General features: G+C 39.3%; 1 protein-coding gene across 3 annotated transcripts; it reads right to left on the bottom strand.

Moving 5' to 3' along the window:
• Positions 1-3,177: 3,177 nt before the first annotated feature.
• Positions 3,178-16,379, bottom strand: LOC115353828 (haloacid dehalogenase-like hydrolase domain-containing 5). Of its 3 annotated transcripts, none has more exons than XM_030043825.2 (8): positions 16,232-16,379; positions 13,644-13,856; positions 12,429-12,541; positions 10,984-11,077; positions 9,755-9,788; positions 8,658-8,832; positions 6,366-6,554; positions 3,178-5,515 (listed from the first exon to the last, which is right to left on the bottom strand). In XM_030043825.2, exons 1-8 carry the CDS (start codon positions 16,349-16,351, stop codon positions 5,119-5,121), a joined length of 1,335 nt encoding a protein of 444 aa, XP_029899685.1. In that variant the 5' UTR covers positions 16,352-16,379; the 3' UTR covers positions 3,178-5,118. The 3 variants fall into 3 exon arrangements, with proteins under 3 accessions (XP_029899685.1, XP_029899683.1, XP_029899682.1); XM_030043823.2 differs by having other exon boundaries at positions 13,644-13,855; positions 16,228-16,379; XM_030043822.2 differs by having other exon boundaries at positions 13,644-13,853; positions 16,223-16,379.
• Positions 16,380-17,335: the final 956 nt, after the last annotated feature.

Genomic DNA, 17,335 nt, shown 5'->3' on the forward strand with positions numbered 1-17,335 from the left:
AAATACCTTTGAGAAACGCTTGTGACCTGTACTCATGCTGAGGAGGCTATTGAAAGGTGCGTGCTGCTTTGAAGAACAGAAAACAAAGGTAATTACCTATTAATACCTGTTCACATTCATGGGAGATGGGCTGGAGAGCTACATTTTTGAAGCTTTTTAGGAGGCAAGCCACCGCTATCTTCTCAGAGAGCCAGACATTAATTTGGAGATTAATTAGAGCTGTCTTCTACATTAAGCGTTTCACTGTCTTCTGCCAAAAGAACAGGTTAATGCACAAAACCAACAAATAATCCCCTTCAAAAACTACAGATGGTAGTGGAGAAACAAACCCAGGCCATGTGTGAAAGCAGACATCTTTGCACCCCCAAAACCCAGCCCAAACCCCACGTGTGTTCTTCTGTATTCTTCCAGAATTTAACAGATCCTGGACTTAACCACCTCCACTCTGCTGCAGCGCGTGGTCCTGTATGGCTACATCTGCGTTGCTGTTTAGTCGGATCAAGGTGTCTTTTGAGGGGGAGCTTCTGATCACCTCCACTTGCTCTGCAGAGCAGTCGCCAAGCACATCAGCTGGATTCCCTCTGGATGAAGCCTAATGCACTCCAACAGAGCTCTAAAAATTGTATACCAGGTTTCAATACTACGCTGACAGCCAGCAAGAATATCTTTGAAGCTTAGCGAAAACATTCACTTTAGAGGATCTTTTTCAATACTCTTACCAATAGTCGTCTGCCAATCCCACCACATTGCAGAGGCTGTGTTTCATCTCCTACTACCACTGAAATATTTTAAATTTTTCTACATGTGATTTGATTACACCCTATCGCAGCATATCATCACGTTTTGTGTGGCTGAAGAACGTAAGACATAGCAGCATAAGGAAGGTTGTCCCAGAAAAAAAAATTATCAAGCAGTTTATGGAAAGAAGTAAACTACTACAAAACACTGTAGCAGATTATTATGAATTACTCACCTCTTTAAGGCAGGCTGCCTGGATATGATCTTTTACTAAAAAAATCTGCAATTTTTAAAAGATTATTCCCTAACAAGTAGCATCCATAGGCGCAGTAGACTGATTTTATAAATGTAGGATATACTACAAAATAGATTATTCCTTTCATTACATTTAAGAGTATTGAAGTTTTGACATGATAAATCTAAATGCATTTTTTTTTTATATTGAAGAGGAGATACCTGAAAACTTGTTTTTCTTAAAATCTAAGTCTCATACATTCCTTTAATTGAAAAATGCTTCTAAAGAAAAACATGTCATACTGAAGACAATACATGACTGGGGTTTAATATATTGTCAAGTTTTGTATTAACAAAAATAAATACATGATATATTTTTAAAAGGTTGGTTTTGAGGTGGGTTTTTTTAATAGAACAAAAGGTATCAAGAAAGAAAACACTACTACACAAACAAAGGACAAGTCCTACTTACAAGAAACTTCAGCAAGATTCTCAGAATTGTTTTTAAAAGCGATTTCAGTGATCTATTTCTGCACATCCTGGTCACTTAGGTGTTTCAACACTACATTTTATATTTGAAAGAAGTATTGTGACATCCAATAGCTTACCTATGTTATGACTGAAATACACTGAACATAACATGTGGGAAACACTGTCTGTTTCAAAGACATAAAGTCAAAGCTGAAAACACGTTATACAAGGTAAGTGAAAATCCAGGTAAGAGGACATTCAAGGAAAGGAGAACAAAAGTTAAGACAGGGTCTTAATCTTTTCTTACCTAATATAATTATTAATTCATCTCACTCTTAGCTGAATAATTGGAACAAACATTTTACTAAACTCAGTTTTCCTTAAGAACTCTGAAAAAAACACTTTCCAGTACTAGAGGTTGAGATTTCTTCTAGGGATTTCCACATCTTAGCTTGTTACTAACAAAGAATCACTAAATTTCACTTTAAAGTACCATAGCAGGAAATGTTAGAAATTACAGTGGTAACTCCGATGCAATATCTTATGACACTTCTCTTCAAAAAAGTTCACATCTGTACCACCTCCTGAGTAAATAGGAGGCATGAAATTCAGAGACTTAGAAGTCCATCAGTGTAGCATCTTAATTTGTAAGACATTAAATAATAATATAATGAACAATCTCTGCTTTTTGAGGTGTCACGGTAATAAAAAGATAAAGATGACAAGTCTTTTGCTGGAATTCAGTATTGAGTAAAGCAGGTGGAATGGAAGGTTTGCCTGAGTTGCATACCAGCACCTTAGCACAAGTATTTTCACCAGAAATTTAAGTTGACATGTAAACTGGAGTGGGACTCACTGAGGGAGGAACATGCTTTTCTACTCATTTTGCAAAGTGTGAGGAGTTTGCTATACTACTAATACCAGCAGTATTTCAAAATTCTAACTGCAGTGTAAGTGCTCAGTGCACGTAAACATTGGAACATGTCACTGAGGAAGCAGCTTGCTTTCAGGCTCTAGAGCTAGATCTATGCTGTGGGGTTGCAGTACTAATTAGGGAATACACAATCTAATTCCAATGTACCTAGCTCAGCACTGCAATGAAGTTGTGGGAGCATCTTGCAAGTGGATGCTGTGAGGTCCTTCACATTTGGCAAGAGCTCCAGGTAAACATCCTCAACAGCAACTCACTATACTCCTTCAAATCCTTCCTTAAAAATTTATTTTTCATGACATGTCACCAAAATATTTGCCTAGCTTACTGGTATACTACAAGTGTCTACTACACTAACATTTCTCTTTTGTGTTTTATAGTAATACCCTTATATACTAATCATCTTTGTCCAACATCTGTGGCAACAACTGCCTGTTTTTTCTTTTGTACTGATACAGCTCCAAATCTAGCGGCACCCTAGTCCACTACTGGGACTCAGTCATACATTCATACAAAGAATCACATTAAAAATAGCTCAAGCAGACTCATCAGGCAACATTCACACCCCTGCAATGCAGACATAGCCTAAATGGTCTAAGAGGGATATAGACTAAAAACCTGTATTCCTTTCAGTTAAAAACCAGTAGCAACCTGATGAGCAGCCAAATAGTATTTTTTCTGCATACGCATTGTAAGGTAATGTTTCCATGAGGGATGAAGTTTAAGTATATACACAGTTCCCTCATGAACCTTTTGAAGTGTTCACACGTATTCTGGGGAAAAAAGAAGAAACAACCTGAACATTTTCTGTTCTTCATCAACATCCACATCTTTATTCCTTGCTTCACTGACAGCCTGACACCGCTTCCAGTAACAGTTAAAGAGCTCTGCAACATGCCTCAGTATTGAAACAATGCAACTTCAAGTCATCCTGACATTTTACAAAACTACCATCTTTACTTAGAAAGATTTGGCATACTTTGCAAATAGTTGGCGTATTACAGAAAAGTGCTAAAGAAATAGTTATATATCTGTTTATTGTACCAATAAAAAAAGGCAAGAATGTGCTGCCGTAATACTTTCCCAGTGAAGAAACAGGAAATACACTGTTTAGAGCAGTGTCCTTAAACTGGATTCAGCAAGATACATTGAAACCTATTTATAAAACATGAGTGAATGAATCAACAATCCAGACAGAAGAGAGAGGGGGATTACAGTGGTCTGCAAATAGAAAAAACACAACAAAAAAACACAACAAAAAAATCTGAGTTCATAACAGCAATGTTGTCTTCATGACGTGGGTTTTCAGATTTTGGTATCAGGATAATAAGCAGTGAAGAAGCTGGCCAGGAATTCATTTCACTTTATGCCACCATCTGTCTATCAACACTTTTAAGCTAGCTTTCCGCTAGTTCTGCAAGTACTTGGGAAGACTGAAGACCCACAGATTTTTGTTTGTACAGTTTCTAATTTGAAAAAAAAACCCAAAAAACAAAAAACATAAAAACCTGTCTAGCCCCCAAGGTGATGGTAAGTGGTATTTGTGTGTAAACTGACTTTGTTTTTCAAACACACTTAACTGGCTTATGTTTTCCAAGCTTATGTCACAAGTACACCATATCCTGTGTTGTAACAAATTAACACAAAAATATTTTCAAAGACATCTTTTGAATGAAAATGTTTAAAAGTATTTTACAAAAATAACATAAAATAAATTACTTTTTTTTTTAAATGAACATCTATAAAATCTATGAACCAAACAACATATAACATTGACACAAGATGAAGTATATTCCACTAAAGGCCAGTTAATTACCACAGTGGTATGAAGCTTCAAGTAAATTACTAGGCACTTTTTGCCCAAACAGTAGTCACTCATTCAGTGGAAAAGTCCAACTGACAGAAACACCTGAAACATAATTGCTAAAACTTTCTAAGATTCTAAATTCCTCAAAAAAGTGCAGTTAAAAAGGCAAAGACAAAAAGGCCAGGTATTATGCCACACAGTGCACCCAATGTTAGCCACTTTCCTTACATGACTGTGTTCAGCTTAGTTGGGAGTTCCAAAAATGGTGTTAACAAGTCAGCCTTCTCCATCTTACGTGGGCATTTCTATTAAGGCTTTACATGTCAGAGTACAGAGAAGCAATAGCAGCTCCAGACACACGGGAAAACAGATAAAAAGAAAGGCTGCAGGGTTGTACGTGAGCAAGTAGAAAGTAGCAGAACAGACCTGAACTTCACTCTAATTGGAGAGCACTCCTTGCTTGCAGAATACCAAGCAGTAATACATGTTGTGCTCTGTACCAGCCAATTTGTAATGGTGTGAACGACCCCAGCACCACAATCCAATATCCTCAAGATCCCCAATACCTAGAAGCTCGATCTTCCAGCAAACAAAAGAAGGTACTGTCGTGGGAATTTAAGTACCAGTAACATGCATGAGCTACTATGAAAAATTGCTGTTAAAATACCTAACATAATGAATACAAGGGCAATAAAGGTCAACTAAAGCAAGAAATTATGTATTTCAAAGTACTTTAAAAAGCATTATTGATATTTAATATACTTAAGTATATTAATATACCTAAGTATATATAGGTATATTAATATCCTTAATATAAGATTGTATTAATTTAAAATGTAAAACTTCTGGAAAGCAGCAGTTTGTGGCATGATTTTAAAGCACTGTTTTTTGGGAAGAAAAGCATAGCACTGAGTAGTCCGTAAGAAATCATGTCATCTCAATTAGGTGCAAAGTTCTCCAGCTGGAAGACCAGGTCTACAGCAGCATCAACATCTGGTACAATATGATCTGGTTCTACTAAACCAGGATCAAATCTAAAATCTCTGTGGCCATGGAACACCGTTTCAGTTATGCTCTCCCTGGTATCCAAGGGAACCTCGGCGTGAGGGTTGTAAACCCCAGTACAAACAAGAACAGACCTACAGTGGGCAGCTGCTGCAGATGCTAATTCATTCTCCCAACTGTTGTCTATTTCATCATCCTGAGAGAGAGTGGCAGATCCTCTGCCACCAGCAACTTTGGCCTGAATCCGTGATTTTGAACCTTTTCTGGAGTTCTCTTCAAGATAGCGATTGTAAAGGTTAGCACCATACACATCAGTCATGAGATTATCTCTGGAAATGTAAGAAGAAACTTTAGTCAGCAGTGCAATTTTAGTTGTCAAACTTTAATGTATGAAAGACATTTTTACAGTTTTGCCTTAACAGTTTATTTTATACTTTACATAACTTTTACGTGGAAGTATGCAGACAGGAAGAAATCCAATCGCATAGCTATTTTATTACACCATTTTCATTAAGCATTAACTATGATAAAAGTGAGTAACTCTCCATACTGAAATTACCAATTGGAGCAGAGGCAGGGGAAATCAAGGGTAGGTATTAGCAGTCCATGAATGAGCTTATTGTATTTCCAAACATCTTGGAGATTCTGGAATAGTCTTTAATACAATACAGCTTTATCTCTTTCTGTGAAAAGGATTCTATGATGTGACAGCACATGCAGTAGCATATGACCAAGCTTAACAACCTCACAAATAAATTCTAGCTCTACATTCTCTAATAACTGTCATTTACTCAAAGCTTGTTGGTGTTATACCAGTAAACCTAATAAACACCCATGCAAATCCTTTTTGTTAGATTTACACAGCCTATTACAGAAATTAAAAAAAAGTAATTAAAAAAAATTGGGAGAAATCTTAGTTGCATATAAACCACTTTTTGTGCTTCTAAAGAAATTACACATAGAAGGAGCAAAGTATTATTAATTTTCAAGATTAGAAACAGTGAGGCTCAAAAACATTATAAAAAGTACGCCATACCACCAAGACTGTTAGGTAGTCCCAATAATGGTGTTATTTGAGAAACAAACTAGTAAGAGTTGTGTATTTTTCTTGTTTTTCTTTGCTGGTACTTATGTTGCAAGTAGTTTCCTCCTGTACTCGTTAGACTTCTGATATCTTACCCGACTGCATAAAGAGTTTGAATAGGTTGCTTCCACTGCCTTTCTGCTGCCTGAGCCCTGATGAGGTATTCTGCATACTGGTAGGTCAGTTTACTAGGTTTGCCCATTAAGACCTCATATTTCAGGTCTTTGCCAGTGATCTTCTTGTAAATGTTTTCCAAACAAACCATGAATGTTCCATGCCCAAACCTACACAGATGCAGAGACAAATCAAATTATAATAAGTACACATAAAAAAAGCAAAGCTTTTTTATTTCATGATCTTTTAGGAATAAATCATATCCTCTAACTATCAAATTTCCCTCAGTTTGCACGCAACATTTCCACAGCTGTTTCACTGAAAATTAAGTGCTGATTAGCTGAACAATAAATGCCACAATAAAAACATGTAATTGGGACAGCACAACAGACTTACGTATTTTTAAAATGCAGCACCGGTTTGTGGTAGTGTTACTTGCATTTAAGTAGATACCCTAGTTACAAAAGCGATGCTTCTTGAAATAATGCCTAACCTGTAATCTACTCTCTGCAGTGACTTAACAGAATCAGCTAAATTAAAAAAGAGGCAAAATGGAAAAGGAAAGTTAGTCAGACAGGAAGAAAATTGCTCCCTCCTTAAACACAAGAGTATACCAAACCCCGCTTGTAATATGGAAACAAAAACCTTTATGGGTTTCTCCAAAAAAATAGATGCAAAGGAGGATCAAAGAATAAGCTATAATTTTATGGCATGCTTTTGATAACTCAGTTATTTTGATCAAGGTGCAAACAGTGATGATGGATCATCAACTAAGCCTGTAAATCAGTAATTTAGAAGACGTAATCTCATGATGAAAGAAAGCAGTTTTACTTCATTACTGAAGTCAGGATGTGGGATTAGGGATGAACTAATACATACCACTTGAGAAATATCGAATTACCAAAACCACCCGAACAAGAATAAAAAGTTGCTATAGAAGAATTCGATATGCAATAAATTACACATACTACTTAACAAGAGCTGCTAGGCAACTTCTAATGCACCTAGATTAGTATATCTGCTCAAACCAGGTACCTATAGCCTAAAAAACCCCAAAATACCAGTATAATGAGCATCAGAAGCCAGTAGAGATAATACGAGGTGTACTAACAAAGAAACTAAGACTCTAATGGCCTAGAAATCAAGAGTCTTTTAAGAAAAAAAGCTACAAAGAAGGAAGCAGCTGTAGCACTTTCAGATGTGGTACAGAATTAGCTTTCTGAATTCTGAATTAACCCTTCATTCCGTCTCTCCACCCTGCTTGTTGCTTTGTATTATGAACTGATACCAATAAATAAGCATAAAATTATTTCCAGTAATTATTAGCAACAGCTTAAAACAACTTAGTCATGGCATTATATTCCAATAGTGAAGGTAATGGCAGTGACAGATGCAACCTTGTCATACTGTCGAAGGAAAAAATGAACTTTATACTGGATCTTTCCCAAAGGGCACAACTGAAACTACATATCTTATTCACTGTAGATACATTGGTTGCCTTACTGTAGCCTGAAACTATCACACACAGGTCTTTTGCCAACGTGCTAATAAGAGGTGGTCTTTGCATCCAGGTAAGGGTATCTGACAAGACCTTCAACCCAAGATCAAGGCAGCAATCAAGTCAAAATAACAATTTCTATTTCAGTCTATGTTCTAATTTTAGACTGGTGGGAAGGGAGGGGAAACAAAACTATTAAAGAACTACCATCTACTGAAAACAAAATCAAACAAAACCACTATCAGAGATCATGCCACCTCGTTCTGTGTGTTCTACTTGTTTTTTCTTACATTCCTTAAAGACCTCACTATATTATCCTCAGCTCAAAAACACTCACTGCTTTCAACTAGCAGGGTCAATTCTTTACCCTACCAGAAACTGTAGGGTGGAAAAGAGAAATACCAAAGAAGGACCTAATGAAATGAAACAAGGGCCTTGATAATTTTTTCATTTTTTCCTTTGAACTGAGACTCTGAGGCCCTCAGGCAAAAACCTATCTTTCCCCACTCTTCTGGGAGTGCGGAAACAAAAAGGTTTAGGGCTTAAAAGCAGTTTTTATCTTGAGTAACTGATTTCCTGAATGCAATAACGTAGACAGTAATAAGGCAGCATTTGCTGAAAGTGCATTGCTTTAGAGACCTTGTATTCAAAGCTGAGACCTACTGTGAAGCTATAGCAAGCATTTTGTGTAAAAGTATTGACTCTGAATTTTACTGAAGAAACGAGGAAACCCCAAATATATCCCGATATACATACATGTTATAATTGCACTTACCTTGGAGACTGTGCTTCAGCTACCCACATCAGATCCATATTACAAGCAAGTACAGGAATGTGAGGGTAATTTTCACGGTGATATGGATTTCCAGGATAGCCACTTGTCAGCAAAACGTCTATTATCAACTGAAGGTTGGTTTCCCATCTGACAGGCTCCCCAAACAAAACAACAGCTACGAGAACAAGAATTACAAAACAGATTTATAGAATTAGTTAACAGGGCACCAAATCTCTGACACTAAAACCTCGTCTGAAGAGACTGAACAAGTAATTTGATTTAACCATAAACTGATGAAATAGTCACATTAACTTTAACTTAGGGTTTTAATATATTACATACCCATTCATTCACAGAAAATCTCAGAAGTAACAAGACCCCACTGCAAAATCTACAGGTTTAAGAATTTGGGCCTTTTTTTAATTGGCTAAGTTTCTCCATAGCACCACAAAATATTAACTTCTAAATTTAATTTCTAAGTCTTCCATACCTTTGTGAATTCTATGTTTACATACAGTATTTAAATAATCCACCAGAGATGTTATTTTGTTCATCTTAAAACAAAATTTGAACATTGTTTTTAGACATTTTTCTGGTCTCCAGCAATAATCTGACATGGATTTTTTAAAATCCTAAAGTCCAGTTTCTACTTTCCTATACTTCAGATGAGATGAGAGTAAATACAGTGTGCTGAAACAAGACGCTTCTCGTACTACAACTCTGAAGTGACCATCCTGACTACTGTAAAAACAAGACCGATTATTTCTGAACACGTCAATTCACTCCTCATTTTTAAAAGGAAGGCAACAATTGCCTATTAAAGGAAGATAAAAAGGAAAGCAGACCGCCCCTACCTTCTGAAACTTCAAAAACACATGGCTGAAAACTGCGCACATTAAAAAAAAAAAACAAACCAGCTTTATCACACGTGATACATTCCAAATTAATGGCAGATGCCATTAACAAAGAAATTTTAGAATTGTCTCAGCCAACTTTCTGAAGTGCCCAGCAATCTAAAAATAAATTCTAATTATAGAGGACAATAAAGATATTTCATCTATAAATGGATAGTTGCAAGTTAAATAAAGGTAACTGACCCTCAATCTTGGGAAGCTCCACAGCAGAGGGGTACTGCAATAAGAAAAAAAATGAACGTTTTCTACAAGATTAGACATCTGCTACTATTTTTTAACAGAACAAATTCAAGTATAGCTCCAACGGTTGTCTTCTGCAACACTGACAGGAAATGCACTCTCTATTTTGGTATATACCTGACGTCAGTTTACTTAGAAACTTGAATTTCAATTCTGAAGTGAAATCTCGTGGCAAATGGATAGCAGACAAGTTAGCGTGTTCTACATTCACTAGCCTCCTACATCTATTTAACTACCTCTGGCAAGCTTCAGTTGTTTAATTTACTTGTGTATGAAAGTATGGATGTTTATTTTTCTACCAGAGTAAGAGGCCTCTAGTATTAACAAGATATTTGAAAAATAGTTCTTGAAATGTATTTCTTTAACACTGCTGAGAAAGAAAAACACATTTTATAACACATAATATATTTCCTAAGCAAATAAGTGTTTCTACTTCATGATTTACTCCCTATGGTGAAAAATACATTAACAGTTTCTTGAACTAATACATCTGCATGGTTGAGAAGCAAGGCAAAAGGTGATATAACTGAGTTACGGATTCTATGAACCACAAAGAATTTCTTGACTTCACATGGGAAAAATCCACTCTATATACTGACCCTGAATATGTACAATACACGCATGTATTTATTGTGTATGTATCCACTTCTTTTTGAAATTCTGCACAATTCAGTTGAAATCATACTGTATGTACTGTTAATATTTAAATATATTTAAGTAATGGTATAAACAAGAAAGGGAGTCCTTTGGAGAAAAATTAGTTATCTGCAAAGCATTAATTTACAATCAAAGCAACCTCACGGCCTAGAAACAATACCAAGACAATCCTATACTGAAGGAAAAAGCTTATTTTGTCTTCCACACATCTGAGGAAGCTAATAAGCTTTCCAAGACAGGTTTTGAATTAGGTATCTGTACTAAATTGTAACTTTTCCCACAACAGTAAGTTACAAAATCAAAGATTATGTTAAACAATTACCACTGATAGAAAAAAAAGTCTATACAGTTTTTCTTGAAAATCCTGTAATAAAACAAATGAGGCAGCAGAAAAGCAAAGTCAAAGTAGATTGTAAGAACAACAGCATTAGCTCGGTAGTTCAAATATTGACCCCTATTATAGAATGTCATCTAATGAGCAAACAAAGAATTTTAAAACAAAAATATACACTTACCAGAACGTTAGGCCTTCTGTCATGGTCAACTACATCTAGCAAAGGGTGTTTCTCCCGCAATGTTTCAATGGTAATAGGCTGACAGAAACCAAGGCTGGGAAAATACCAGTTAAGGATACAGAACTGCTTCTATTAAAAGATTTTAAAAATTGGCAATTCCATTTTAACAATTCTAACTTATGCAGTTTATCTGGTAAAGCAAATTATTTAGGAATGAAAGCAATATATCAAAGACTGACTTTTACTTCTGTGAGATAAAAAGACGATCATCCCATTACTTATAAATGGGAGACCTGTGTGTCTGAAATCTTAAGACAAAAATTATACATAAATCTTTCTCAAAATATGATATAAAAAGCAAGAAGCCACTCTAGACCTGCAATACTCTGAGATCATCTCTACAGAAGCACAAAAAGAAGTTCATCTGGCAGCAAGACAACATCTTGTGTAATTATTATAGGAAAGAAACTGCTTGTTTATGTAAAAAGCAGTTGTTGCTACTCTCAATACTGGCAAATTCTTACCATGCAAATGAAAATAAAAGCTATTTAAATATATCACTTATACAAACTAAGCCACCTGATTTTATATTGAAATTAGCACCACAGGCCATTTGTAAAGTCATTTTAAGACTAGATTATCCCATACAAAAATGCTATCTAACAGAAATATGCTTTTTGTATTTTGTATTCAGCCTTGTAACATACTTTTCTCTTACCCATGCCAAACAAATTTTGACAGTTAACTGGAGTGTTCCTTCAGTGACATTTTCTCATCTTTGTATTTGAAATAAAGCTTATACTTCAAAGTTGCATATACATTTTTTACAACTTATAACTTACACCAACTTTAACTGAAGTCCCAATAAAGGAAGAAGTGCAGAACGAAAATTATGCAAAAGTTAAGGTCATTAAATTACAGTTTGAAGCTTTGATACCACCATTATATCAACATAATTCAAGTTCTTTTTGGCAGTTTGTACAGAAGCGGCAAAGTATCTTCAAGTATAGTTCTACTCTAGATGATGGCTACAAAAAGAACGTGATCTGACCTGGCCGCACACTTACAAGCAAATCTTGAGCCACTGAGCTAAAAGTCAGATGTGATAAATAATAGATAGAATGCCAGGCTCTCATCCTCAAGGGAGCACAAACCCTTTGTGCTAAAGTGTCATTTGCCAATGAGTCAAAACCATAATTCCTTCTCTTTTTTCCTTCCTCATTAAAAACACATAGAACAAAGTGAAGCAAATATCAGCATACCAACCGTTTTCAAAACATAAATTTGACATCATAGTAAGAACTACCATTGCTTATTACTGGATTTGTAGTGTTGAAATGTTTGGTCTTCACTTGATTCACAGGATCCCCTGAACTTGACTAAGGAAAATACTTAAACAGAAAGGTTTGTGGTTCTGTGTTTTTTTTTTTTTTTTTTAAAGATACTCTCGAGCAATATCAAGAAGTGGTCCTTGTCCAGATACAAGAACACATTTTTCATGATAACGTTTGAACATCCGCAGAGGACTGTGTGACATCATCACTTGTTCTTGTGAAATCTGTTTGGGATTTAAAAACAAAAGGAGTCTGTTGTTTTTCAGGTAAGTTTATATGTAGATTTAGTTAACAGGTGTGATAAATTCTGTGAATTACAACATAATCATACATATCTACCTAAAACCCTACCATATCATTTACTCCTAAGTTTCACAGATGACGTACTGATAATATGCCAGAAAAAAATACATTACTGACAAATCGTCATAGACACCCCTTTCAGCTTCCAGAATTACTCTATTCAACATGAACACCATGTTTTCTCCCCTAGTTTTACAGAATCACCAAATGCATTTAGAAAACAAACAGGAAAAAAAGAATCAGAACCGCCCTAGTTCCAATTGTGGTCCCTGTGCTAGACTGCACCAACTGATTTAACTGTATCAGAAGACTTCGTTCTTTTAGTTTACATATCCCCCATTCCTTCAATAGGTATAAAACCAGTAAAATTATTTGCCTGGAAGGATGCTATTATGAATTGCTTCTTACCACCTTTACAGATCTAAAAAACTCAAAAATAATCAAGATGTCACTTTACCCATGACACACAGGATGTTATTGATACAGATACGCCCACATCTGCTGGCCCTTACGGAAACAAAGGGCACTGCAGAACTGACTTTATGGCTTTCTCTTAGTAAGGCCCAAACACAGTCTTCAACAATGGAGAAGTCCTACTGCCTGCTGCGCCCACAAATCAGGGGGGGATAAAGTTTTACCACTCGTATCAAAAATAGGCAGGAAGCTCCCATCCTGCACATTATCACAGAAGACATTCAGCTTGCTAGAGCAGAGCTTCATGTTGCTGGCATGCACATTTTTTTATTCAGAAGGAGAAGGCAAGATTTATTCCCACGATAATAATGTTGCAAAGAAATACCATCACCATTAGCTTTACCATTGGAGAAATCAGTACCTTTACCAACAGTAATACCATTAGCTTTGGACAGCATTTTTTACTTTTATAATACCTCCAGCAAAGCATTTCAGGGGGCTTAAGGGAAGAACAAAAGTGATTAACTGAACAGCATTTAATGGAAGGTAATATATTTGACACATTCACTGTAAGTAAATAACTAAATAAACAGGATTTAAGCTACTCACTGGAACTCCCAGTAGATGAGACAACTGATCAGCTTTTTTCTGGCGAAGGCAATTCCCTGCATTGGTGACAAACACTACAGGCACCAAGAACTGTCCCTGAGAATTCACTAGCTTTTGAAAGGCTGTTTTTGCAGCAGGAATTGGAGTCTTTCCTCGTACCAGTACTCCATCAATGTCAAAAAGAAAACCAAAGGATGGCAGTATGTTGAGCTGTAAGAAAGAGTTGAAAAGAAAGAGTACATTAGTTATGCCCAGACTTACACACGTTTGATAAAGCTTACAAAAGCTAAAGCCTAATGAAAACAGACGCCTCCACAGAGAAGGAATGGATCTTTAACTGCACATTTTAATGCATCATATTCATATGCTACAACACCTACTGTGCAAAAAGGAGCACTAGAACTTCCCTGTTCCTTATGCATACAGCCTCATGAGTTCTACCTTGCTTTATGAGTAGTTCCAGAACATTTCAGAAGATAGGGACAAATTGAATTAAACTGATAAAAAGAGGTACAAAATACATGCTGCTGTGCCAGCGAGTCACACTTTTCATTGATTTAACCCCACTCTATTTCACAGGTAATTTCAATGCATAGAATACTAACAAAATAAACTACTAACAAAATAAACAAAAGTACATTTTTCAGCAGCAGGTAGGTCTTGAATGCAAGTATTGTACTCGGCTCCTCCCTTACAAGATGTTTAGATACTAAAACTGTCCCTGCTGTCACTTGTACTTTCCTGTTCCAGAACAGGTTCGACTCGAGCCAGGTATCTGTTGCACTCCTTACACATTGCTTCAGTTTTATATATGGCAGACTAATGCTTACTGGTAAAGTTAGCACCTCCTTAAACAAAGATGCTGTTTGAATTACTAAAATTTATCCCATTGCCTACCTTTGAAGAAGCAAAGAGCTAGACCTGGTAAGCCCAGAAAAGGAGAGGGAGGCTAAGAAAGATAAGCTGGGTGATAAGCCTAAGGAGCGGAGACAGAGAGGACTGTTGAGCAATGAAACCGTGACTGAATCAGGTTGGAAAAGGATGGACTAAAAAGGATCTATAATCTAAGCTTCATTTCTCTCCCAAGCTTCAAATGGAATCCAGGACCCTCAGGATTTATGATCCCCTCTTTCATCGTTTGATGAAAAACGAGTGAGAGATTAAGCGCTGAGGCCGAGCGTGATGGGGAGAACAGGCGCAGAAACGACTCCAGCCAACAGAGGTGGGACAGCCTTTGCTATTCAAGTGGTCTCAGGGCACATCCTGACACCAATCCAGCCCGCTGTTCTTCCCGTGCAGGGAGAAGGGCATTTTGCCTATTTAAGCAGCACTTTGTTCCTCATCAATTATTCATCTGCTACATTTTTCCTGCAGCTGGGTACAGCACAGAGATAGGCACTGCCACAACCACCACCGCCTGAAAGGTGATGTAGCTGCAGACACACGCCGTGACACACTGGCTCTCACTGCTGCCTCTTCTAAAACCATGGCACACCAATGATGTTTGAAAACCCATGAGTTTGAGTACATTCCCCTACAGAGCCCAATTTAATAAAGTCAACACTTTAAATGTATTGCACTATCATTGATTTAAATTAGGCAGTTGGGTTTTGTTCAGTTTTACATGCTGGAACTCCCCCTGAAGCCCTCTCCTTTCTCCCCGTTATAATTATCAGCCTTCTGAAACCAAAAAGCCCTGCAACCACTGTCTCCAAGTAGTCTGCAACGCTTTGAGGAACGCTACGTTAGAAATAACCCGCCTGCTGCAGAAATGACGTTGCAGGCTTGTTGATGGACATGCAGTAGTCTTCTCAGGCTTTGTAAGCTGGTATGTGAAATTACTGAAACTATATTGTAATAGTTTTGTAATAAATGCAGTTCTTCGCGTTAATTTTGCCATCTGTAAATAACGTAGATTACAAACGTGAATTCTACAGTGAACGACACTGTAGCAAAATTTAAAAAAAAAAAAAAAAAAAAAAAGGTCTTTTGCTAAGCATACAGAGAAAAAAAGAACCAAGCAAGGAATTCAGCCTATATCCAAAAGGGAAATAATGAAACTAACAGCTATTTTTTTCTTCCTTTTGACCACAAAGGAACACTCTCTCCGCGACAAGAGAGATCTGCAGCGCTGCAACAACAAAGGAGCCGGGACGAAGCCCGGGGCTCCCTCCGAGCCCGACCGTAACGACTCCCGTTGCTCCTCTCCGGTAACAGCGGAAGGCAAAAGCCTTGGAAGAGGGGGGCTCGCGGGCACCGGCGAGGGAACCCCGGTAACGGCCTCCCAACTCCCGGCTGGGACGGGAGGGAGGCGATCCCGCCGCCCCGGGCAGGGAAAGCCCCCGGGAGCGGGAACGGCCGCTCCCCGCGGGCAGCCCGCGCCCCCCGCCGCCCCTCAGCCGCGGCGGGCGGCCCGGCCGTGCCCCGCCACACCCTGGGGCGCCGGGAGGCCGCGCCCCGCCCGGGCCGGGTCCGGCAGCCGCCACCCGAGGCCGTTTCGGTTTCGCTCCGGCTCGCCCCGCACTCCTTTGAGGCGCCCGCCCCCGGGACACAACCGCCGCCCCGGGCCCCTCGCTTACCTCGCTGCCGCCGCCGCTCCCCTCAGCCGCCGGCGCGCCGCAGAGCCCGTTGAGCGCCGGGAGCCGGGGCGGCCGCCCCGCCGCGCCGGCCCTGAGGAGAGCGCGGAGCGGCGGCAGCGCGCGCCGCATAACGGCCGCGGGGCGGGAACGGCGACCGGCGGCGGCGGCGCCGAGCGACCGGCCCGCCCCGCCTCCACGCCGCGGCCCCGCCCTCCTCCCAACGCCCCGCCCCGCCGGCTCAGGCTCCGCCCGCGGCCTTTTTTGCCGGGAAGGCAGGCCCCGCCCCCGCGCTGCGGCCTCAGCTCGTCCGGCGGCGGGCCGTGAGGAGACGGCCCCGCCCTCGGCCAGCCAGCGCCGGCGGCAGGGCGGGCAGCCCGACACCCGCGGCGGCTCCTCCTCGCGTCGCGCCGCCATCTTGCCCCCTGGCAGCCGACAAGCGTCTGCCGAGCGGGAGAGGGCCGGGGCTGGCAGCAGGGCCGCGGGCTCTGCTGTCTGACCCGCCTCAAACTCAGCAGGAGGCGGTACCGCTTCAGCGGCAACATTTCTACCTGGGAAATAACCAAGTTTTTCTTTAGTAACAAATCAGACGTTCCTTCTGGTTCTTCAGGAGTCAACGCTTTTTGGGAAAAAAGCGTATCACGTCTGTACGCAGACACTGCGGTATCTCAGATCTGTATTGCAAAGGCATTTCCCAGCAGCTAGACTTGAAAGCGAGAAAACAAGCACGAAATATCATTAGTTAATGGATACTCTGCGAAGCTACCGCTGCTGATCTTGCTCATTGGCTAATACAGATTAAGTAAATCTACTTATCTCCTAGTACTGCCAACAAATGTTCCTCACCACCCTCTCTCAGACTCCAGGGCGAAACCGATCTTCCAGTGATTGCACTGCACTCCCCCAGACAGAGTAAGGACAGTGTCTGTCAGTCTGCACCGCTTACACGGGTAGCATTAAGTGAAACAGAATCGGATGCGTTTCTAAAACACAAAAGCAAGCCAAAATTGATGCAGAGAACAGAACAATTACGGAGGTTATCCCACCAAAGCTCAAGCCAGGATCACGGACAGCACAGAACTCTGAAGCGGACAAGAGAACAAGCTACATGTAAGC

Source organism: Aquila chrysaetos, chromosome 20 (genome assembly GCF_900496995.4).
Source record: "Aquila chrysaetos chrysaetos chromosome 20, bAquChr1.4, whole genome shotgun sequence".
Lineage (NCBI taxonomy): Eukaryota > Metazoa > Chordata > Aves > Accipitriformes > Accipitridae > Aquila > Aquila chrysaetos.